This window comes from Sebastes fasciatus, chromosome 14, assembly GCF_043250625.1.
Source record: "Sebastes fasciatus isolate fSebFas1 chromosome 14, fSebFas1.pri, whole genome shotgun sequence".
NCBI lineage: Eukaryota > Metazoa > Chordata > Actinopteri > Perciformes > Sebastidae > Sebastes > Sebastes fasciatus.
Window position 1 is genome coordinate 13,493,676 of NC_133808.1, and position 23,642 is coordinate 13,517,317.

The 23,642-nt window shown below is 41.0% G+C and overlaps 1 protein-coding gene across 5 annotated transcripts in view; it reads right to left on the reverse strand.

The window, feature by feature from the left end:
* Nucleotides 1-23,642, reverse strand: part of col4a2 (collagen, type IV, alpha 2) — a 71,868-nt gene that overhangs the window by 11,391 nt on the left and 36,835 nt on the right. For 2 of the 5 annotated variants that reach the window (XM_074659045.1, XM_074659044.1), the window contains 25 exons: nt 9,173-9,307; nt 9,035-9,079; nt 8,812-8,928; nt 8,642-8,710; nt 8,491-8,526; nt 8,290-8,343; nt 8,154-8,189; nt 7,278-7,319; nt 6,264-6,335; nt 6,086-6,130; nt 5,926-5,973; nt 5,808-5,843; nt 5,669-5,713; nt 5,183-5,249; nt 3,744-3,857; nt 2,627-2,776; nt 2,377-2,448; nt 2,084-2,235; nt 1,922-1,994; nt 1,703-1,809; nt 1,355-1,538; nt 909-956; nt 546-620; nt 354-452; nt 4-225 (listed from right to left, as the gene is read on the reverse strand). In XM_074659045.1, coding sequence (XP_074515146.1) covers nt 4-225; nt 354-452; nt 546-620; nt 909-956; nt 1,355-1,538; nt 1,703-1,809; nt 1,922-1,994; nt 2,084-2,235; nt 2,377-2,448; nt 2,627-2,776; nt 3,744-3,857; nt 5,183-5,249; nt 5,669-5,713; nt 5,808-5,843; nt 5,926-5,973; nt 6,086-6,130; nt 6,264-6,335; nt 7,278-7,319; nt 8,154-8,189; nt 8,290-8,343; nt 8,491-8,526; nt 8,642-8,710; nt 8,812-8,928; nt 9,035-9,079; nt 9,173-9,307 — 2,143 coding nt within the window. The remainder of the gene's footprint in view (nt 1-3; nt 226-353; nt 453-545; nt 621-908; nt 957-1,354; nt 1,539-1,702; nt 1,810-1,921; nt 1,995-2,083; nt 2,236-2,376; nt 2,449-2,626; nt 2,777-3,743; nt 3,858-5,182; nt 5,250-5,668; nt 5,714-5,807; nt 5,844-5,925; nt 5,974-6,085; nt 6,131-6,263; nt 6,336-7,277; nt 7,320-8,153; nt 8,190-8,289; nt 8,344-8,490; nt 8,527-8,641; nt 8,711-8,811; nt 8,929-9,034; nt 9,080-9,172; nt 9,308-23,642) is intronic. The other 3 variants (XM_074659048.1, XM_074659046.1, XM_074659049.1) reach the window with 2 other exon arrangements.

The window sequence follows — 23,642 nt, forward strand, 5'->3', positions numbered from 1 at the left end:
AACCTGGATAGCCCAGCTCTCCTGGATCACCGGTCTGGCCTTTATTCCCTTGAAGCCCAGGCAGCCCTGGGTCACCGGGGGGTCCTGACGATGCTCCAATGATCTGTCCGTGAACACCCTTCTGACCTTGTGGCCCGTACCGGCCGGGCACACCGGGCACCCCAGGGGCTCCTACTGAACCTTGGCTGCCAGGAACCCCCAAGTCACCACGGGGGCCGACAAAACCTGTATTGGAAGAATCATAAATGTTAATAAAAGAAAATGATCTGGACTGAAGACAAATGAAATTTCAGATGTAATCAATTCCATCTATCTGACTACTGCCCAGTAAGTGTTTTCTTGTCACTCCTTACCTGGTGGTCCAGTACGGCCACCTATGCCTTGATCTCCTGTTTCTCCTTTGTCTCCGAGTGCTCCTAATGGACCCTGTGGTCCTTTTTGGCCCTGAGGACCTGTTGGTTCCCGAAATATAAACAGGGGATCAAAAATGACTCAAAGCAGGTACCCTACGGGCAACATTCAGCACTAGTTTCTTGTTGTGTTACCTGGGAAACCTGGTAATCCATTGGGTCCTGGAGGTCCAGGCAGCCCAGGAGGTCCTGGAACAGCATCGCAAGGAGCTGAGAGAAAAATTAACTTTAGGGCAACATCATGGTTGTATGTAAAAGTCTAAACTGTTTATGTGGAAGTGACTATTTTGGTGCAAGTGATTTTTGTCTACTGCCCAGCGTGGAACGTTTCTCACAACATGGCATCATCATTACATTAGCTGGTATCTCAGGTCACTAAATCTAAAATTGTAAACAATTCAAAAATTCGTCATGCACACAAGTTAAATAATCCAGAAGCAAAAGCACAACAGAGTTGTTACAAAGGGAGCATATGGGTGAAAACGTTATTATACCAGCTACCTGTTACATCCACCTGTCCTCCATCTCCTGTTGGACTACAGCCGCCTTTCAGTTGCAAATGAGAGAGAATGAAAGAGAGAGAACAAGAGTTGTTCGGAACAAGAGTTATTCAAAAGCACAAGCATTATCTCAAACAAGCTTCGCTGCAGCTGGTTTGATGGATGCAGCCTCGGCATCAAGGTGACAACAATAGGCAGAAAAAGAAAAGTAAATAAAATGGCAAATATACTCGTCATGCTTTCTCCTTTTTTTTTTTGTTATGTTTATGTTCATTCCCATTTCACTGCTTTTGCATTTTAAGAGAGGCGAGGTAAAATGAAATACTTAGTAGAGTGAAAACAGGTCAAATCACTTTAAAGACATAAAGCATTGAAGGAGAAATATGCAACGCCATATTGACGTTGAATAAAACGGATGGAAGGAGGCAGTCAGCCGCCTCTCACCTGGGATGCCAGGTGTTCCTTGAACTCCATGATAGCCCGCGATGCCGTCGTCACCAGGCAGACCACGTTCGCCTTTGTTCCCCCCAAGGACTGTACCGTCTATCCCATTTAACCCGGCTGGACCAGGCCGACCAGGCCGACCTGTGAAACCTTTGTCTCCGGGTTCTCCTCTAGGACCTTCTCCCTGTTGACATCAACCAGCCCAATCATTATACTGTAGGATTCATTTTATTTTTCATGAGATGAAATGAACAAAAAGAGATAATGTCACTTTAGATGAAACCCTAAGTCAGCAGAATATGACGAGTATGTACAATATGAAACTGTCAATATGACTGGTGGACTCACTGGCAGACCTCGGCTCCCGGGGACACCAGGCAAACCATTTCGGCCTGGAACACCCAACACTCCCGACTCACCATCTCGCCCAGGAACCCCTGGGTCTCCAGAATATCCTGTAGCGATCATACACAAACACATACGCATACAATCAGTACAGTACACACACACACACAGCAGAGGGGTCATTGTGATCTGAAATGAGATGAAATAACAGGCACACTGCACCTTTCTGTGAGGCCACACTCGCCTCCCCTTTTCGACCTTTTTGGCCCGGCCCACCGCTGAGCCCAGGAGTTCCCTGTGAGACGACACAGAAAAGTGTGAGGAAACAGAGACGTGTATTAAAATGAACAACGGAAAAGACAGAATGGAGATAATTATTCTTACAGGGAATCCGTCGTCTCCAAGGGGACCTGGCTCTCCTACGTCACCCTCCTGGCCAAACTCTCCAGTCATTCCAGCATCACCGCGTTCACCGGCAGGGCCAGGAAGCCCCGCTGGAGAGTTTATAATGGTGCATTCACACACCCCGTGATCACCTAAATGTACACACCATTGCACCCACAGGTCAGCAACATAATGTGTTACTGAGTATATCATGAATTTCTCTTCAGAAAAATGTATTTTTCTGTGTTAATCACTAATAATCCATAATAGCATGAACAGTAGAAACACAGAACCTTTCACTCCTTTATAGCCTGCATTGCCGGGCCTTCCTCTCCCACCAGGAGCGCCCTTGAAGAACTCAGCCCCTAGAGACGAATAGAAATAGAGACGAATAGAAATACAGCAAAGGTACAGACACCAAGGAGATAACATTTAAAATGAATAAACAAGAAGGGAAGATAAAACATTTAAAACCTCAGCATGGATGTATTAACACAAATCGCTCACTCACTCACTCACTCACTCGCTCACTCGCTCACTCACATGATCCTTTGGGTCCTGGAGGGCCCCTGCCCCCCGGGCGCCCGCTGATGCCCGGGGGTCCTGCACTGGCAGCAGGGCGTCCTTGTTCCCCTTGTCGGCCCTTCTCTCCTGGCTCCCCCTTTATACCAAATGGCCCCATGAAATCCAACACTGATAGACACCAAAAGAAATTAAAAGGATATTTTTTATTTTTGGCATTTGGCTCAAGCTTTCGCTAAGTTTATCAAAGGTTTAACGTATCTTGGACTTGAAAAATGAATGTGAATTGAGTCTGAATTTGCTTTGTTCTACCTGCTGAAGCAGCTATCTTGTGACCTTAGTATATTGTGTCACGTGTAAAGTAGCCTAAATGTTTTTTTTTTAAATTGCTATGTTGTAACGTTGTCTTGCCTGTGTTGTGTTTATTTCAATTCATAATCCTTTTGTAAAGTCATAAAGGGAAAGATAAAGATTAACTGATGGTTTGTATATAAAGAATCCAGAAAGAACCTCATGTACCTTGTAGGCTGGTTTGTGTGACTTCTTCTGTGTGAACAAGGCAAAAGTGAGCATGGCTCACATACCCCCGCTCAGTGCTTGACCCTTACTAAAGTAGGGCCAAAGGTTTTGTCCTTTTGGAACTAATGGAATTAATGGGCATTGACTAATTAACTAATGGGCACCCTGGACTTCTAACCCCCAAAAGGCACAACTGGACCACACTGTCAACCACCATACCAAATTTGAAGTTCCTAAGTGAAATAGTTTTCCAGTTCTACTCCAGAAACTAAATTGAAGTCGACACTGAATATTTACTTCATATTATTTATTATGTTCTTAAGTTAATTTTGTCATTATGTCTCTTATGTCATATTGTGATTCTACTATATTTACGACATCTATTCCACGTCTGTCTGCCCTTTTTTGCATTATTCGCTATTCATGTTTTTTGTGTGGAGTTGTTTTCTTATCTGAGGCAAGAGTCTAAAGACAGAGGATGTCATATGTTTTGCAGACTGACAGATTCTGGGATATATCAATGAAACTAACCTCAGAATTTGACCATTGCACGTGTCATATAGGCTACTGGTCCCTTTACTAGTATGTTGTATGTGGATGAATCTCTTGGTTTACAGACCTAGTTGTTGTGATTCAGAGGCAGGGGGTCCTGGGAATCCTGGGAAGCCTTGGTCTCCAACGGAGCCCCTCTCTCCATGTGGACCCTGCTCACCAGGAGGACCGGGAGTACCACCTTATCAAAGTCAAAGCAAAATGAAAAGAAACAATTATTAGTATCTTATATTCATACATCACTGACACTGCTTGGAACTGCTTTAATCCATTCTTATGCAGCTCTGTAACAGATTATATCTGAAGGATTATAAAGAGTTTCTAACTGTTATATTCTCATTTGAATATACTGTAATAATAATCCTGATTGTTCAGTTTCTTTAATACTTCTGGAATACAAACAAATAAGAGTCTCTTCTTCTTCTTTGAGTAATGATTGGAAGATTTCTTTCCTACATCTTTCCACCTCTTTTACCCAACAAACCCAGTACCGAATTGTTTCTAAAAGACGAGGCCTTAACGCTACTAAAACAACACTCAAAGTGTATTTTGTCCAAACAATGTTTTGTTTGGCAATGATTTCAATATTTTATTTACAAAATCAATGCAGGAGAAATTGTATTTTTTACCTTATAATATTTTTGACCATTTTTATATTGAATGTACACACTTGACTTTGGATTCTTTTTTGTTATCTTATTTACATTGTTATTGATCTTATTTGTTATTATCTAAGTTTTACTTTATCATATCTCATTATTATAATAAAACTACTCCATTTGGAGTCAAAATTATACAATTTAGTTTTTTTTTAATTATTTTATACTGTGCACAATGGTAGGATGTTATGATGCACAAGGTAAAGGTCATGGCCAAAGGCTCCAATGTGTGCACATAGCCTCCTGTAGTGGATATCAGTAGTATTTTATAGCCAGAGGTAGAAAACCCTTTTGGCACACTTTGGGTATCATAGTGGCCAAATGGAGAGTCCGCCTGGTCCTATCCTCACTAAAACCTTTGTAGAATCTATGTGCTTTGTGTTATTTATATCTGCTTTGGCACAGTTGTAGTCAAGGTGTTGCTGAATTAATTCAGTGGTATCTCTGTGCATGGCAGCATTGCTATAATGGTGATAAAAATGTAGTTTTTCCTTTGGTTCATCACAATTTAAAAAAACAGTCACAATGTTACTGACACTGGGGATGAATTATCTGAGGTCTTACCTATCCATAGAGACCAAGATCATACATATAGACCTGGTAGTTGTGGAGCTATTCTTGGTTTATTTTGGGTATGTCTGTCTAGGCAAACCACACCTTGTACACTTCACATTTTGCTCCGACAAGTTTGTGCGGTCGGTTAAAGTTCAATGATGTCACTAATTTCCCCACAGTTTCACTTCATGTCAGCAACTTTTTTCACAGAGTGCATGTCAGTACGTGTCAGGCAGTGGGTATTTTGCATTGGCTGATTATTTGACTGCTTCTCAGGTATTAATCAACTTACCTGATGTGGACCCGGGCCATATGGATCCTGATCCTGAAATCAGTTCTCCTGGGTCACCCCTGACTCCCTGAAGCACAAACTTAATGTCAGTCTTTCAGTATTCAGTGGCTGCAGTTTCACTTGTCATTTCAATGAATGAGATCACATGCTGGATGTGCACACATGGCTTGGAAATGACTGTGACATTTATCTTGTTGTTGTGCTCTGTGTCTCTCGTTTTCCTTTAAAATTCTGATCCTTGTGGCTGGATTAACACTCACAAGGTTCAAATAAGATTTTAAAAATCAGCTAAATAGTGTGAGCAAAATAGTGTTGATCATTGTTTGAGGAGTGAAGTCGCATAACAGCATGTTAATTATGTCATGTCCCCAGAATCATTGACTATATAAAACCGTATGCTGAATAGCCCGTTCAGGTTTTGTTCCAGTGTCTGGGTGCACAGATGCATAATCAGGGATCAGGGATCACGATCAAGTGCATTCTCACCTTATAACCATCTCTGCCTTTTGGTCCTATTTCGCCGTAATCCCCCTGAAAGAGAGTTGTCATCATAATGTTATAAAATGACATTTAATTTGGCAATACAGTAATGATGCAACATCTCTCGTTTTTCACACAGACATACCCTTTGTCCGAGACGCCCATCTGCACCAGGAAAACCCTAGAACGGCATTAACATCACATGATGTGAATTTAACTCACAGATAGAGGACAGTTTGTGGCTGAAATATGCCTGTGCTTACCCGTGATCCAGGGAATCCCATCACACCAGTTTCTCCTCTGTTGTCAGCCTGAAATAAACCAAACAAAACAAAAGATGAGCGGAGGAATCGGCATGCTGAGGTGTTAATGTTATTATATGTCTATGTACATATACATGTGTATTCATGAGTGGTCACATACCGGTTCTCCAATTTCTCCTTTCAGACCTTTCTCTCCACGAGGACCCTAAAATAATGACAGTAGACAATATTATTGGTGCATGTGTCAGTGTCTGTAACACCACTCATATTTATATTTCAGATTTTAGAGACCGTCTTTAAACATTACAACAACGACAACATGTTGAACATGTACACACCGAGGGTCCAAAGGGGGGCTTAATTTGCTGACGAGTAGAGTTTCCTTGTGGCCCTGGCGGTCCGATGTCCCCCTGTAGTGGAAAGAAAATCAGCCAGCTCAGAGAAACAAATCATCCTCCAGTTATCAAACCCTTTACTTAAGTAAAAGAACCACAGTTTCAAAACACTCAATTACAAGTAAATGTCCTGCAATCAAAATCCAACATAGGTAAAAGTACAGCAGCAAAATATGCTTAAAAGTATCAATTAGCAGTATTACTGCTGTCACCGACATATTACAATATGTGACATTATTATATTTTTAATACTGATGCTAGAATGTGTAAGCAGCACTTTACTGCTGTAGCTGGTCGAGGCGGAGCGACTTTTAACCATTTTATTTACAGCTAAGTAGTTTAGTCCAATGGTTCCCAAGCTAGGGGTCAAGCCCCCTCCAAAGGGTCACAAGATAAATCTGAGAGGTTGTGAGATAATTAAAAGGAGAGGAAAAAAAAAATCTCTCTTTAGTGTAACTGCTAACAACTCAGAAATCTGTGATAAGGGGCTCCAACTAGAGACTGTTTTTTGTAATGGTTTTAAATCCCTGATTTTATCTTTAAGATTGTATCGTATTTTATGAGTTTATCATTTATCATTTTACCAAATCTTAATCTTAAAATCTTAATCTGAAAAAGACTCTAGCTGTCAGATAAATGTTGTTGAACATTTTCCTCTGACATATAGTGGAGTAGAAGGAGCATTAAAATACTAATAAGTAAAGTAAAAGTATCTCAAAACTGGACTTGTACTTGTCTTTACAATACTTAGTTTCATTCCACCACAGCAAATCATTGCGTGGGAAAGTACACATGTAGAGCTCAAACTGAAGTGGATCCCATGACTCGTGACCTAAATGAATTCAGGATTTTCCGTGCAGCAACAGCAAGCCATTTTTGGTGCATTTGCTTTACAGCAATGCAAGTAGACTTGACTCATAAATATTAGCAATGAATTTGACAAACATGGTCACTCACTTGGTCTCCTCTGAGCCCCTTCAGCACTTTGTTCATAGAGCCCTGCACAGAACAAACAAAAAACAGCTGCATTCATAAATTCAAGTTCATGTTTGATAACATGCCATGCAGTACTTATACAACACATTTCTATTATATTACATTAAGTATTAGGGCTGTCAATAGATTAAAATATTTAATAGCGATTAATTGCATGATGGTCCATAGTTAATCGCGATTAAACGCATATCAATCACACATTTTTGATCTGTTCAAAATGTACCTTAAAGGGAGATTTGTCAAGTATTTAATACTCTTATCAACACGGGAGTAGGCAAATATGCGGCTTTATGCAAATGTATGTATATATTTATTATTGGAAATCAATTGTCCAGAAACCCTCGCAGGTACTACATTTAGCATAAAAAAATATGCTCAAATCATAAAATGGCAAACTGCAGCCCAACAAGTAACAACAGCTGTCAGTGTGTCAGTGTGCTGACTTGACTATGACTTGCCCAAAACGGCATGTGATTATCATAAAGTGGTCATGTCTGTAAAGGGGAGACTCGTGGGTACCCATAGAACCCATTTTCAGTCACATATCTTGAGGTCAGAGGTCAAAGGACCCCTTTGAAAATGGCCATGCTATTTTTTCCTCACCAAAATTTAGCGTAAGTTTGGAGCGTTATTTAACCTCATTCGCAACAAGCTAGTATGACATGGTTGGCACCAATGGATTCCTGAGGTTTTCTAGTTTCATATGATGCCAGGATCTTTACGCAAGGTGCATTAATGCCTTATAGATATTAGTGGCATTGAAGCAAATTTGCGTGAATGTGTTATTATCGCGTTAACTTTGATAGCCCTATTAAATATATATTATTGTTAACTTACCTTCGGTCCACGGGGACCTGGAGGCCCTGGGGGACCCTAGAAGAAGACACAAACAGGATCCTAATAAGCACTTTGCGTCATAAAAAAATGGAGCGTCACAAACTAAAATCAAGATTTCACTCAAACACACACTTACCTTTGGTCCTGGGAAGCCTCTCTTACCCTGCCATCCTGGTTTTCCTGGAGGCCCCTGACAAAAATCAAATAAAGGCGGTAAATGAGAAAGATTGCAACAATATAAATTTAGATATTGACAATACCATATGTAACAACCATTATCTGTTCATGCCTCTATGATCAGAACACATGAACAAATAATTTGAATAATGTGTCTTACATATATTCCGTTGACCCCTGGTGTGCCTGGATCTCCCTGTGGTGGTCAGAGATTCACAAGGTTAATGAGATCTATATGACTTTGTTACAGCAATATCAAGTCGCTTATGGAATTTTATGAAACCAGGAGTTCTTCAGAACATCTTCCTCACCCTGAAGCGCTCCATGTACACACTCAGCTTCAGAGTGTCTCCCTTCTGGCCCTTCCAACCTGATTGTCCCTGAGGGGTGAAAACAAAAAGACAGTCAGTAATGGTAACTTACACGAAATCAAACTCTATGTATTTTATAACTCACTATCCAGGTTTGGAGGTGCACTTACAGGAAAACCAGGTGCGCCATTATAGCCAGGTTGCCCCGGAATCCCTGAATCTCCATGTGTCCCGTTACAGCCGTCTGCCCCTGGCTTCCCCCTGGACCCAGCTTGTCCTGGGTGGCCCTGCAGAGCGAACGTCAGACCACAACAGAGCAGTCAGAACACATCACAGGCAGAATCAATACAGTGATCTTCTCTCCCATTCATACAGACTTCTGGGTAGACTTACAGGAATGCCATCGCTTCCAGAAAACCCGGGAACGCCGGTCATTCCCTGCGGAGCGACAAGAATCACACATTAAACAAGAGGACAAACAAAAGTGTTGAGATTTTTAACAATTAGATTAAAAAGAGAAGGATATTTTACCACATTTCCTTTAGGACCCATGAAGCCACCACGGCCGAGGTCACCTTTCTGCCCCTTTGGTCCTTCGATGCCATGATCACCTGGTCTCCCTGAAGGCCCCTGGGGGCCCTGAGCACCAACAAGTCCGGGGTGACCCTGAGAGTGGAGAGGTAGAAAAAGTTATTGTTGATCAACTTCCGGTCAAGGATGCAATACCCCAAATAAACTGTCAGCTGCTGAACATTGGCTTAGAGTTTGGAGTGTAATTCATCTGAATCAATTATCTATTGATTTCTATTTATCAATGATGTCATGAGTGTTGGGAGTTTAACAAAAGCCAGGCTAACATTGGTAATATATGGGGAAACAAAAAAAAGTAAACGTACCTGTTAAAAATAGAGAAGAGAAGATTTGAAAATAGTGTTATCAACGCAACCAAAGCATCACAACAATGCAACAAGAAGTATGACAAACCATTCTCTATCAATTACACATATTTCCCACATTTTGCTTGTATTTTCTGATTGTACCACAGGGGGGGAGACATAACACCCTTTTCCTTTTCTGGTGAAATCCTCTCCTTCAGCACGCCACGCTCTCTACACCCATCCAGTGGTCGAACAGTGTACTTACAAATGTCCACTGTCTGAGAACAGCTGATCGAAGCCAAAGAAGCAATATAACTAAAAACATACATGTGAACATACAGAAACACCTCAAGAAAACAGTTTTACATCAGTGAACTCCTTTTAATTATTTTCAAATTTAGGAATAAAATGAGCAGATGCAACGAGAGATTCTTACACACATAATACTTCATATATTCTTGTTTTTAGATATCATTTTTTTTTGTCTTAGAATCAACGTGGATACACTTTAAACCCTGCGTGCTGAAATATCTTTTCCTTCTTTTTCTTACACACAACTAAAAGAAACTCTAAGACCCCCAAAACACACACACGTTATTCCAAGACATGCCAGACAGAGCAGTGAAGAGATTAAGTTAATGTAGATAAAGCCAGACTCTGCTGTCAAATATCACCTTAATAAAAAACAACTCACATTGGCAAAGCAAGCTTGAAAGGCAGAGTAAAGGGCTGTTTAAAGAGCATTTTGATTGCTGACTGTTTGAAAGTGCAGACAGACCCCTAATCTGCAAGCTAAATATAACAATTTGATTATGATACTCAGAGTGACGAAAGAGAGAAGACAGGGATGCAGATAGAAAGGAGGGAAAATGTGAGTCTGGCTGTGGTGGAAATATGTTTCCGTTCTCCAGACCATACCTCATTTTTAAATATCTCCTAATAAATAGATTTGTGTCTGCAGACTCGGTAGTAAAGTATGTCTCCTCTCTTCACCTACTTCACTAGAATCGCTGCTGGATGTTGACAAGGAGAATGAGTACGTGAGGGCAAGGAGCTTCAACTAAAAGATCAGGTCGGACAGGTGCCTTAAATACACAAACATACGGTACATCTCAGTGTTGTGTGTGCCATTTACATCTCTGAGGGACTGGACATGACCACAGAGGCTCAAGGGACAGAAAGCATGCGAGGGTTGGAGGGGTGGAAACAGAAAAATATGACGACATCGCTTTTACAAGGGCTGAGGGTCGAGGATACCATGGGAATTGGGCGTGTTTGCATGGTCTGGGAGTTCAGGGGGTCAGTAAGTGATGACCTCTGCGGTTTAGGGGCCTGACAGTGTTCCTGTGAGAACCAGCAAACACAGTGATGTTTGTCCCCAGACAGAAACTGTTATATGTAGCTAGAACCATGGGTCTCGAAGGAATTAATAAAACTGCAGGGAGCCTAAACAATGTCAGACAACAATTCAAACAAGCTCACAGACAAATCAGATGCAGATAGTGAGAGATAAAGCCTCAGTTGAACTCAGAGCTAGATGTGTGTGCACTCGTACATGCAGCCTGTGTGCGTGTGTGTGTGGTAGTCACAGCTTTGTCTATGGGTGGCTTTTTGAAACAGGAGGTGTGTGTTTTGTCTTCAATCTCGAGCCTGCAGCTGTTGCCTGTAGAGAAGACAACAGACCGACAACTGTCCTGTCAAAACAACTCAAACCTCGCATGAATAACGAGTGGTACTCAGTGTGTGCTGTGAATTTTTACATTTACAGATGAATACTGTTGAGGACTGGACTGTTTAGTCAGTCGTGATATGATAACCGCAATATATCTTGCCCACTATGGCGATGGCATCACCACCATACTGACTACCCTGCGATATTCAAGATATAAGTTATGTTAAAGCATGATCTAACTTCTAATGTTGGTACCCAACTGAAAGAAACATATTTCAAAAGGCAGGAATACCATCATAAACTGTACTGATTCACTGCAGTATGAAGAAGCCTACAATACTACAGAGTTATTAAACTGAGATAAAACAGTGTGTGCATGCAAACTACATAATCAGAATAAATCATTTTCACATTCTTGTCAAGATTATAGATGTAATTTAAAGTTCGGATCTGGAAATAAACTGCCACCTGTTTCCTTCGCTATGTGCTCTATTGTTATGGTGGAAAAAAGCTCCTCAGGCACATGAAGTGAGGTGAACTCTATCAATACACACTTAGAGTTATAAATCATTCATCCTCATAAAAAGGAAATTAATCAAGGCGACTAATTTCCTGAAGACAAATGGTTCTGTCAAAGTAATAATTTTGCTATAATTCACACAGAGGGAGACGTAAAACACAGTGACAGAGGGGAGGAGTGGAGCGAGCTGGAATGGAGTGTCGTAATTCAGAAGTGGTTTATTGCTGAAATAAACTGTGCATGTGTGTGTGTGTGGATACGTATGTGTGTGTAAGCATGTAAGGGCATAAGATATCCTTGTCTAGAGCACTTGTATGGTACACTATGTGCACTGGTCTTTATCTTTCTGCATGGCTTAAACAGAGAGCTGATAAATACCAGTCTCCTTTCATAGCTGATAACGGGGATATGTTTTAAGTGCATACTTGTGTGCGTGCGTGTGTGTGTGTGTGTGTGTGTATGTGTGTGTGTGTTCTTGCAACACCAACATATGCTGCATTGACTGTAAACACTCAAAAATAAAGGTGCAGCAGGGAAAAGTTTGGCTAGTCCTGCTTTCTCACAGATATACCATCGCAGGCACATAATGGGTCCCTCATGCGTAACTTTGATTCCCACATTAAAGGCAGAATGAGTAGGGTTTTCCTAAAAAGACTCATAGGTAAATAATCCCTTTCAATCATTATTTATGACACACTGGAAGTGGGGGCGGTGTCTGTATCTGCAGTGACGCTGCCCTCTGCCTGTATTTTCCTATTTCCCTGTGTTCGGGACATTTCTGGGCGTCAACCTCGATACAAGTGTAGCAACCGGGTGCCAGATCGTAAGCACGCATCCAAGATGTAGCTATGAAAATAGTGCACAAAGCGTCCGAAAAACGCAATTACAGCGAGGCGAAACGGCAAGCGGAAAAAGATTAATCTGAAAAAGATTCAGCTGTTGCTGACTTTCCCCCTCTGGCGAGCACCGTAACCCTAACCGTGGTCAGGGGGCGTGCACTTCTGGTGTCTTGGGTTTAGCCCCTGATGACAGGACTTTTGAATGGCTCCAGTGTGCTATTGGATGGGAAGCCAGTGAGGGATCATGACAATATCAACCAGCGACCAGGCCACATTTTCTACCTCTACAAAGCTGTTGTTTAATGTTCAGTTTTTGTTAAAACCTTCCGAGGGATGGTAATTCAACTATATGTTTATTATTGAGATTATACTGAAATGTGTTTCTTAGATTCTTCTCTCCTCATGTTTGTAAATGGGGTTGGGAAAACATCAGAAATACCTCTCAATATAATGTAGTCCAGTTCAACACAAATGCAAACTACAACACCAATAATAAAAATGTAGTTAAATGAATACCACTCTGCCAGAGTCAATCAAAACTGAACAATATTATCTTTGTAAAGGTAGAATTTATGGCTGAGCTGTTGTATTGAATTGCAACAGATTGTACGAGTGTACCTAATTAAGTGACAACTGAGTGTAAAAGTATAACACTTTAGACGTCGACCTCATCAACTCATCGTAATAACTATTTTGAATCCTTGATTATCTCAAACTGACCAGACCCGTTTCATAAAGCAGTATACTGTATTGTTCCATTAGCACTCTGGGTGTTCATCATTTCCCTTCTCCTCTATCCTCTCCTGAGCTAAATCTCTCTCCAGTCCTCCCCACGCTTTAATTACCAGTCTTCCACAGCCTCACGTCCTTCATACCTCCATACTCCCCATTCTTATCTGCTCACACTACTTCCGCCCAGCATTTCCTCCCCTCCTCTCTCCAAACACTCGAGTGCTCTCACATCCCTTTGCATCTCTTCTGTACCTCCTTTTTCTCTGCCTGTATTCTTTCTCTTCCTGTCTCTGCTGGACGGAGAGCGACCACATGTAAGCCTACAAATCAGCCAGCCACAGACTATGTGGCGAGAGAGATGACAAAACAGCACTGGGGGTGGGGGAGCATAAATTGTCATCTGTCACCAAACAAAAGAAAAATAAATAAGTTAAATAAGAGTTGTGATGCAGCAGGGAGTGGATGAACATATCGTAGAAACCACAAGACTGGTTAAGAAAAATTAAAAAGATAAAGCATTCTTTAACAGCATAGTGCAGTAAACTTCTGAACCTGTGTCAGAGGAAGTTGAGGGCTCTTCAAACAGACATGTCTTGGATTCATTAAAGGTGAAAAAATCCCAAGTTTTAATGCCCTCCAGTGGTCACAGGTAGGAACTGCATCACAGAATCTGTTAGTGCCATTGCAGACTTTAGGAATAATACAGTTATAGATACTGATTATATTCTTCAGAGGTGTCAACAAGACATTTATATGTTCATAATAGTATCTGTATTTCTAATGTATACTTTGTTAAAAAACAATATAAAACCCTGCAACATGTAATGTGCTAAGAAAGTGTACATTTCCCAGAAGTGTAAATATGTTAACTTGGCTGCGTTGATGCTAATTTGATGAAGTTAATATTGCAGTTCTCCACAGTGCCCACTAGAGGGCAGTGAACACTCGTGATTTTAACTTGTAACGTTAGTGAGTATGTTATCTCCGGCCCAAGTAGGAAAAGCTAAAAGTGTTTTGGTTTTACTGTGGAGACATGGCAGTGCAACATAGCGGACTCTGTGAAGAGGACCCACTCCCTATATAGTTATAAAAGGCTCATTCTAAGGTAACGGAAAACACAACGATTCTTATTTTCAGGTGATTATACACTAAAGAAAACATATTAATATTATATTCCATTTCTGCCAATAGATCCCCCTAATTGTTACACACTAGTCCTTCAAAAGCAGTGATTTATTGTTAATCCATTGAATCTTCTTGTTAACATAATGTGGGTAATACAAAGGAAAACATTATTGGGATGTTGTGCCTCTTTTCCTATATGTGTAAAAAAGAATCCCTAAAAAAAACTGTATAACATTAAATAATAACACAAAATATCGTGGCTTTTATCATGTTATTATTGCTTATGGTCAAACAACTTGACTTGTGTATTTAAATAACATGTTTTAATGCCCTCCAATGGTCACAGGTAGGAACTGCATCATTGAATTTGTCAAGCAAGGAATAATACAGTCACCAATACTGATTGTATTCTTTAGAAGTATTTACCAGTTGCTTAACCTGAATCATTTATATATTTTAAGCATTATCAGTTCCTGAGTCTTCCTCTGTGTTGATGCTAGGAGATGTTGATCTGTGTATTTAAAATCACAAGTGTTCACTGCCCTCTAGTGGTCACTGTGTAGAACTGCACTATTAAATTCATCAAGTTAGCATCAATGCAGTCAAGTTAACATACTTACACAGCACATTAGTACATTACATGATGCAGGGATTTATATTGTTTTATAACAAAGATACACAGATACTATTATGAACATAGAAATGTCTTATTGATGCGTCTACAGAATATAATCAGTATTGATAATTGTATTATTCCTATTAAAGTCAAATTCAATGATGCAGTTCCTACCTGTGTCCACCGGAAGGCAGTAAAACTCATGATTTTAAATACACAAGTCAATTTAGCAACAGGCCATTTTTATTTACCAGTTGTTTAACCTGAATAATGTATATATTTTTTAAGCATTAGCAGTTCCTGAGACCTGCCATGGCTGGGGAAAACCCTTACAACACAGAGCTAATGCATGAGAACTGCGAGGAGAGGAAGTGGGAGTTAGGCAGTGTATGGATGACTCATAACCAGGTTACTATAGTTTATAATAATGCAGGACAGAGAGCCATTTCATACAGGAGACGAGCGAGGATCTACCGATGCACATTCACCCCGCTGAGGTTCATATGAGATGTTTTAAAAAATATTTTAACAATAGAGTTTTTAAATTTCCATTGCATTTTAAACGTTAGGCCTACAGGAAAAAAAACAGGGGGTGCTGCATCACCTTCAGCACCCCCACTTCCTGCTCAGATGATACCCACGTGTCTGTTTAGGTCCCAGTTCCTCTTTGTCTTTGATGACCGGTCATGACTTTACCAGATTATGAAGCTCAGGAGACACGTGCCCTCTGGCTTTCCTCTGTAACTGTAGCTCCCTATGTTTTTCTTTCTGTCACAGTCGGCTCACGTCATACCTTCAGCCTCTTGTCTCGTGAGCTTCATGATGGGATACGACGAGCCATCAATCAGCAGTCGAATATACTGAAGTCACAGGGGAATGAGAAGGAAATGAGGCCGGCAGAGGGTAGGCCAATAATCTCCATGAGTTTTGAGTCAAGTCAATTTCAGTTACTGTATACAGCCACAAAAAAGCTAATTTGTCTCAGAGGGCTTTACAGTCTGTATATGACAACCCCTGTCTTCAATTTGGAAAAGGAAAAACTCAACAAATAAAGTTCCAGCTTCTCAATTTTGAAGATTTGTTGCTTTTCTCTGTCTTACGTTGTAATAAATTGGTAATTTTACGGATTTGGATTTGAATTTTTCACTATTTTCTGACATTTCATGGACCAAATGATTAATTATTAAGAGAAAAATAATTGCCACATAAATTGATATAAAAAATAATGGTTAGCTGCAGACCTAATATTAAGAGTAGTAATTAAGTTTATCACTTTAACCATTAAATATGTAATAACAGATGTGTGTAAACCGTGTGTGTGTGTGTTAATATGACGGGGTTAGGACGGATCTGGGTGCGATCAGGCCGTGAGCTCACAGCAGTGAAACATGCTCCAGACACCAGTCGCTGATGTTGTTGGAAGTTGAGCTTTTTAGAAGTTAACTTAATTTTGAGTTTATCAAAATTTTACAGTACTGGAATTTGAATGTTTTTTATGGATATCCTTTCATGGTTAAAAGGATAGTAGTCACTTCCTTTTATAACATACATTTAAGGTGTAATGGCAATTTTCATATCTGCAGTTTAACACTGTACCTTTAGATAATCTCAGGGCCTCACATGTTCAACTTCGTCACCATGGGACAGTGACCTGACATTTTAGTTCTCTGTAACTGCAAACAACAGATTGCTGAAATACTTGTTATGTCTTGTGATGCTTTGTTGTCTGCTGTGTGCTGACGCATTGATACACTTTCTATCCTTCTCTTCTTTTCTTCTTTGCACTTATCTTCGTGTTATGCTTTAAATGTATAAATACTGACTACTCTTTGTATTCGGGGCTCACTTGCCACAGTCCACAACAGGTGGCTGTGCTCGTGAGTCCATCTGCAGATGTTTTAGTTATTAATGTATGCCTTTTTATTAAATTCACTGAAAGACAAGTTGTTACGTTGGTTTGTGTTTTGTTTTAACAGAAACTGCCACCACAAAGGTCTGCTATGGTGGGTTGAAATCCATCAAACATCCCACAGTCAGATAAGTAAATTAGAGGGACTAAAAGACAGACAGACACAGAGGTGTGTGTCAGGAGGAAATAAAAACAGACTAAAGACTAAATCACACATGGAAGTAGGAACGAATGGCATTAAAACAAAGAGCGACTCTGAGTGTACACAATAAATTAGGATGAATAAGAAACAGACTATAGAGGAACGCTTGTGAAAGAGCAATAAAACACCAGCCCTTCCCACACAGCTCTGCCAACTGGTGTCTGCTTTTTATCCCATCACTTCACACCTCATTTGAGAGGCATAAACTACCACACACACAATCACGCACATAAAAAAACACACACCCTGGCGAGGTGAACAAAGTGACTGAGGGCGAGGTGTGGGATGATGGGATGCTGATAGCGAAACAAATCCCTCTTTCTTTCTGCAACAAGGCAGACACACATAAGAGATCCCAGACACTGACGTTACTTAAAGTCTTTTCTCACTATTCCTATCTCTGACAGCATTATTTTTTGTCTATTGCAAGGATTAACCTTTTCTGTCATATATTATGTCCGTCATTGACAATGAGATGTCCCAGGTCCAGCTTTTGCAGCTGTGGGAATGTGGGAGGAGGATTTTGGACAGTCTCCTCCAGGTAAACCTGACATGTGAGGAGAGAGATGGTGCTCACTGCATAGCAGAGGTTCACAGCTGATTTGAAACATCTAAACCAAACAATACATTGAATGTTGTGGTGCTGCCGTGCAGAGGAGAGGAAGGAGTCCTTTTTACGAACTAATCTAATAAGATGCAGGTGTGAGCTATTTTCTGTCTCACGGTCTCTTTCACATGCGCACAAGATTAAAGGGACAATCCATCCAAATTACACACAAATTAACATATCTTTTCACGTACGACACCTCTAGTGGTATCGAGCCGTGAGGATTTTCTCTTTTTTGTGCAAGTTTTGAGCGATCTTTGTCTTCACAGTTTTCATCGGGACTATTTCTTTAGCAGAGAGGACTTCCAATAAAAACTGTTCACAGTGAGATCTGTGGATTTAAAATGTAAATACAAATATATGAATCTAAATTAGGGCTGTCAATCGATTCAAATATTTAATCACGATTAATTGCAAATTAAATGTTCAGTGCGTCAGTGTACTGACTTGACTATGACTTACCCAAAACTACAAGAGATTATCATAAAGTGGGCATGTCTATAAAGGGGAGACTCGTGGGTACCCATAGAACCCATTTTCATTCACATATCTAAAGGTCAGAGGTCAAGGGACCCCATTGAAAATGGCCATGCCAGTTTTTCCTCGCCAAAATTTAACAAAAGTTAGAGTTATTTAACTTCCTTTGCAATAAGCTAATATGACATGAATGGTACCAATGAATTCCTTAGGTTTTCTAGTTTCATATGATGCCAGTATCGTCACTCTAGCTTTAAAGCTGAGCCCTAACTCAACCTAAAAATCGCAAGTTGCATTGATGTGTTAATGTGGCGTTAAAACAAATTTGTCTTGACGCGTTATTATCGCGTTAACTTTGACAGCCCAAAATCGAAATACAAATTAAACAAAAGCTACCTGAATGGATGGATGGCACTAATTAAGTAAGAAATATTTTTTTTGTTTGTAATTTGGGTGAACTCACCCTTTAAAGATCAACTGAAAATCTTGATTTTGCTGACCTCCAGTAATTTAACATATCACCTGGTTGCAGTGATGTGTAAGTGTACTACAGGGTGTGTCAGTGCATCATGACATCACTGTTGGGTGTAGTTACAAGTGCAAAAAAGCTCTCTTCTGACCACACCCATCATTGATGAAACAAACTTTCAACCACAAACAGCGGTAAAACACTACCTTTCAACCTGGTACAATTCATCAATCTGGGATATGTAGAATATATTAAAGGGATAGTTTGGGTGTTCCATGTCGGTAAGGGGTCTGACTACAAGGTAAAGTGGTGAAAATATTCTAAATATAGTGTACACTTAAACTGTTATTGATTTTTTTAGGTGGGTCTTTCTTTTAGGTTTCTAAAATACGTTTTGCTGCCGTCCCTGTCCACAGCGGTTCATTGCTTTGTTTCCGTGCGGTAACTCCTGTCTGTTACTCCATACTGGGGGCGTGCCGACTGCCATCTACCGTAGACATACACTGACTTTGGATAAGTGCCTCATACAACTCCACTTCAAAACACCCAAACTATCCCTTTAATTTAGTTTTTTAATTTTCCGTCTGCCTAAAAACAGCTCATTTCCATAATACTTGCTTATGCCTGAAAGTGTGCGCGATTTCCTACTAGTTGGATTTCCAAGTTGCCATATTTACATTTCCACTTCACTGCATTACTTCTGTAACCTTGCAAGTGCCTTCACGATGTCTGACCTATAGCAAGAAATCTGTGAGAAAGCCCTCCACTTCACACTGTATAAAATGCAGAAACCATCATTTCTCTTTGTCCTCCCCCTGTGTGTACGTGGGTGTGTTTGCATTTCTCATTCCTAAATCACTGATCTATTAAAAGCTCCCCCATCCGACACCATAAATTTCATTTGGACCCAGACTGTCCCCTGGGGTGGACAGTTTGGGAACGACCCGCTTAGAACAGGATGGGAACACGCAGCCCAGCGCACAAACCTCTGACCTCAGAGAGGAATAAAATAAATCAACAAACAACTGGCCGGAAGCTCCCTCTGTTTTTACATCTGTCTGTCTGGAAAAAAAGGGACATTTTGTAATTTTTTTACACCAGAAATGGAAAGAGTTACTGATTAAAACATTAATCTAAAGACACAGAGGGTCAACAGAGATAAGAGATATGATAAAGCACAGGAAAACGGATGACGTGAACATGTGGCAGAACAAGGCTTAAATATTCCCTAAATATTTTGAATGTAGGCTACCAGCTTGGATTCTTGTCATGTTTAAGCTTCAGCCTATGAGGAAGATATTTAACATTTAATCCATGGATAATCTTTGGAAAGGAAAGGACACACATGCACATATTAGCAATTTGGCAAACTTTCACTCATATAAACCGTGCTATGGTGTCTCTGTTTGGATATTTTTAGATATTCAACTCTACAGTTACTCTGTTTCAAACAATGTTAATACCTAAATTCTCAGATGGCTTGCTCACCAAGTGCTTGTATATACTGTATGTCCTCAGAAATAACACTGGAATCTAAACAGAAAGGGTTGTGGTGAGGAGAGACTGATGCAATGCAGTGTGAACATTGTCCTCTGATGTCATCAATGTGGGACAGGTCACTGACAACCACATACTTCCACAGAAACATCTGCAGACCAGTGCGGGTGCGCTTACATTCACACAACACTCAGTCACGTAAACTGTAAATTCATGGTGAGTGTCTCTGTGAGCCGCCTGCTGAGGGTTTACAGCATGTGACGTTGAGGAAGGCGGACGCATTACAGATGAGGTATGCTTGAAACTAACTAGTTTGTACGACACTTCATCCAAACACGTCGGAGGGCAAAAGTGTTTTGTGTTTGCGTTGGGAAAAAGCCTGTTGTCATAGAGACTGACGACATACTTGCCAACCCCCCCCAAGTCCCCTTTTCCTTGGAGACTCACGTTTTTCATCGCCCTCTCTCGGTTTCCTCCTGCGGTCACAATTCTCCTATAATTCTCCCAATTTATGACAAATGTTCACACCTTTTTTTCCTTTTCATTATCTCAATCTGTTTCTGGCACTGTACTGCGTGTAAAAGCCCTACTGTTTCCTTCTGGACAACAATACAGCTACACCAAATGTTGAGATGCTCGCGGTTTGAGCTGCGCTTGCCGCTGGGTTCAGCGCACATTGTCAGTGCGCTGAACCCAAAGTTGGGCTTTGCTCGATGCAGCAAAAAGCTGTCATGGCATGGCGCACGCCATTGGAAATAATGGATTTCAGAGAGCAGTGGTGCCGTTGTCACGTTGTCTCTGAAAGGACCTTCAGTGAGTGAAAGAAGCAGAGAGAAATGGAGAGTAGGCCTACTCAAGCAGGGGCAGAAAATTAATGAATGAAAACTGATGAATTTTTCTGGGGGAGGACAGATAGACTTATTTTCGTGTCTCAAGGTTGGCAATAATGACTGACGAGACGTGATTTGAACAAATGGAGTTGAGGTGTTGGACTCATTTGTACCAAAAGACTGAAAAAAGAGAGTTCAAATCCTCACACCTGGCCAATCGTTGCATGAGGAAAGCTACAACATATTTCAGATGTTGCTTCCTCCCGATGTCAAGAAAGTGTGGAGAGAGCGGGTTTAATCCACCCGACACACACTTTGTTTGAAGCATACTGACGTCTTTATTCACCGGACATCAGCAGCAGTTCTGAACTGATCTGCTTCCTGCAAACTACGGAGGAAATAAGAGAAAGAATTGATCAAGAGAACGAGAGAAGGAAGAAGGGAGGGAATGAAGGAAGTAAAGTTGAAAAGAACAAATGAAGGAAGGAAAGGTGGTGTGAAAAAAGGAGGAAGAAGGGGAGATGGTAAAGAGTGATTTAAGAAAGGAATAAAAGAAAAAAGGAATGAATGAACGTAAGGAAATAAAAGAAGTATCAAGGAAGAAGAGAAGAGAGGAAGAAAGGAAGCAAAGTAGAAAAGAAAGGGATGAAGGAAACAAGGAAGGAAAAAAGTAGGGCAGGAAGGCGAATTGTCTGTCCTTTCTCTCCGACTCCCACCATCGGGATCAGACACTTTGGTGGATTCGGTCCCACTGCTCTGCGACCTAGCTCTCATGTTTTTCTTGGATACATTTTTCTTGGGCTCATTTCCTGAAGATCTGCATCCCCTTCTACATGATGCCCAGGGGGGAAATGAGGCTGAACTGGGGTGGGAGGTGGGGGGGATCAGGGGTTAGGGGAGAGGCTTCAGGGGCTCCACTCGGAGGACGAAGAGGGTCCTCGACTGGATGCCCTGAGGAGGACTCCGGCAGAACAAATAAACATCTGTAGATGATGTTTAGATATCTATTAGAGTGTGTTTAGATCTCCTGGCTCAAGTTAGGAAGGTCAGCTTTCTGAATCCCCCGGCTGGAAGGAAAAGGTCCTACTTCTGAATATCCTTGAAGACCACGGTGGATCAGAGCGGATATAAAATGATACGCTGAGAGTTATAGAAAAAGCGACAAGGCTGTGTAGGCTACAGGTGGAACAGCGACATATGAATAATAGTATCTGATGAATTACCCGTGAGAAAGTTAAAATGCTTTGTCACCATGGAGACGAACCTCCAGCCAGAGTTGTGAAAACATTATATGAACCTTCATCATCTCTGGTGCAACAACAAGTTCCTCTGACTCATCCACTTAAAATGTCTCATGTGCAAAGAGAGAGAGATGAAGTAGAGGGATAAAAACAGATGTCATGCAGACAAACATCGGTCATTTCTCGTCACTTGCGTTGTTTCTCATGGAGGTCTGCTGCTCTTTGTTTAGCCATACGGCACAGAGTGGCTTGGCTGCTTGGAGACCAGTTTATATTAGAATTAATGTGTTTACACGCCGAGCTAATTTCTGCATGCACATGCGGCACTTTCAGCGAGCACGTGCACGCGCTTGTGCCAGAAATCTGACAGCATCCAGACCAGAGAGAGAGGGATGCTAATAACCAGTGGACGCACTGAATGTGTGTGTGTGCGTGAGAGTCTGAGGGTGTGTGGTGAAGATCAAGACTCAAGGGGGGGGATCCCAGGCTGGGAACAGAACAGCTTGGACCTCCAGCTATCCCAGGGGTCTCTGGGGCCCGACACCTGTGCCATTGCCTCATGTTAGAGGAATGAGACATCTCAAGTCTGTGGTCCAAGCACATGTGTGTCTAAACAGGACACAGCTGCAGCCTGTGTGAATGTGTGTGTGTGTGAGAAAGAGCGAGAAATGGCCGGTCTCAAATGAGGTGTTGCCCTCACCTCAGAGACCAACCACCTGTGTGCCTGTATCGTGTGTCTGCATGTGTCTGTCTGCGTATAATGAAGTCCATCATGGGCGTGTTGCCTCTATAATCCCACTGTGACATTTATCACTTTGATTATAATGTCATTACAGCTTCCATACAGTGGATCGCCCAGAGAGAGGTGACCTTCTGTTTATAAAAGTCCACCGAGGAGAAGTCAATTTCCTCAACAAGGCTGTTCTCTGACGTTGTACATCACACCCATGGGCACGAAGGTATGTATTTATGGACTTGGAGGGTAACAGTTTGAGAGGCCACAAGAGCTATGATGAAGTGTGAGAAAGTTGTTTTACATTTCTTTTTTCCTATTTTTCATTAGGTTCTGTTATTTTGAAGTAAGTTTCACTGATAAAAAAAGAATATTACGGTAAAAAGAACACAATCACTAGTAGGGGGTATCCGTAAAAACAATAATGGTAGCTTTAGTGCTAAAATGTTCCGTTGATCGAGTGTCGTCAGAATTTTAATTGCCAACTATTGAGGTTTCGTTGCCTTTCTCTAATTTAAATTGTACAATGAATAGCTTTGTGTCATGGACTGTTGTTCAGACAAAAACAGGCAATTTGATGACGTCACTTTGGGCTGATGATTTGTGAGAAGTTGAACCATAAAGTCTGAACTAATTTAAAATATATATTACACC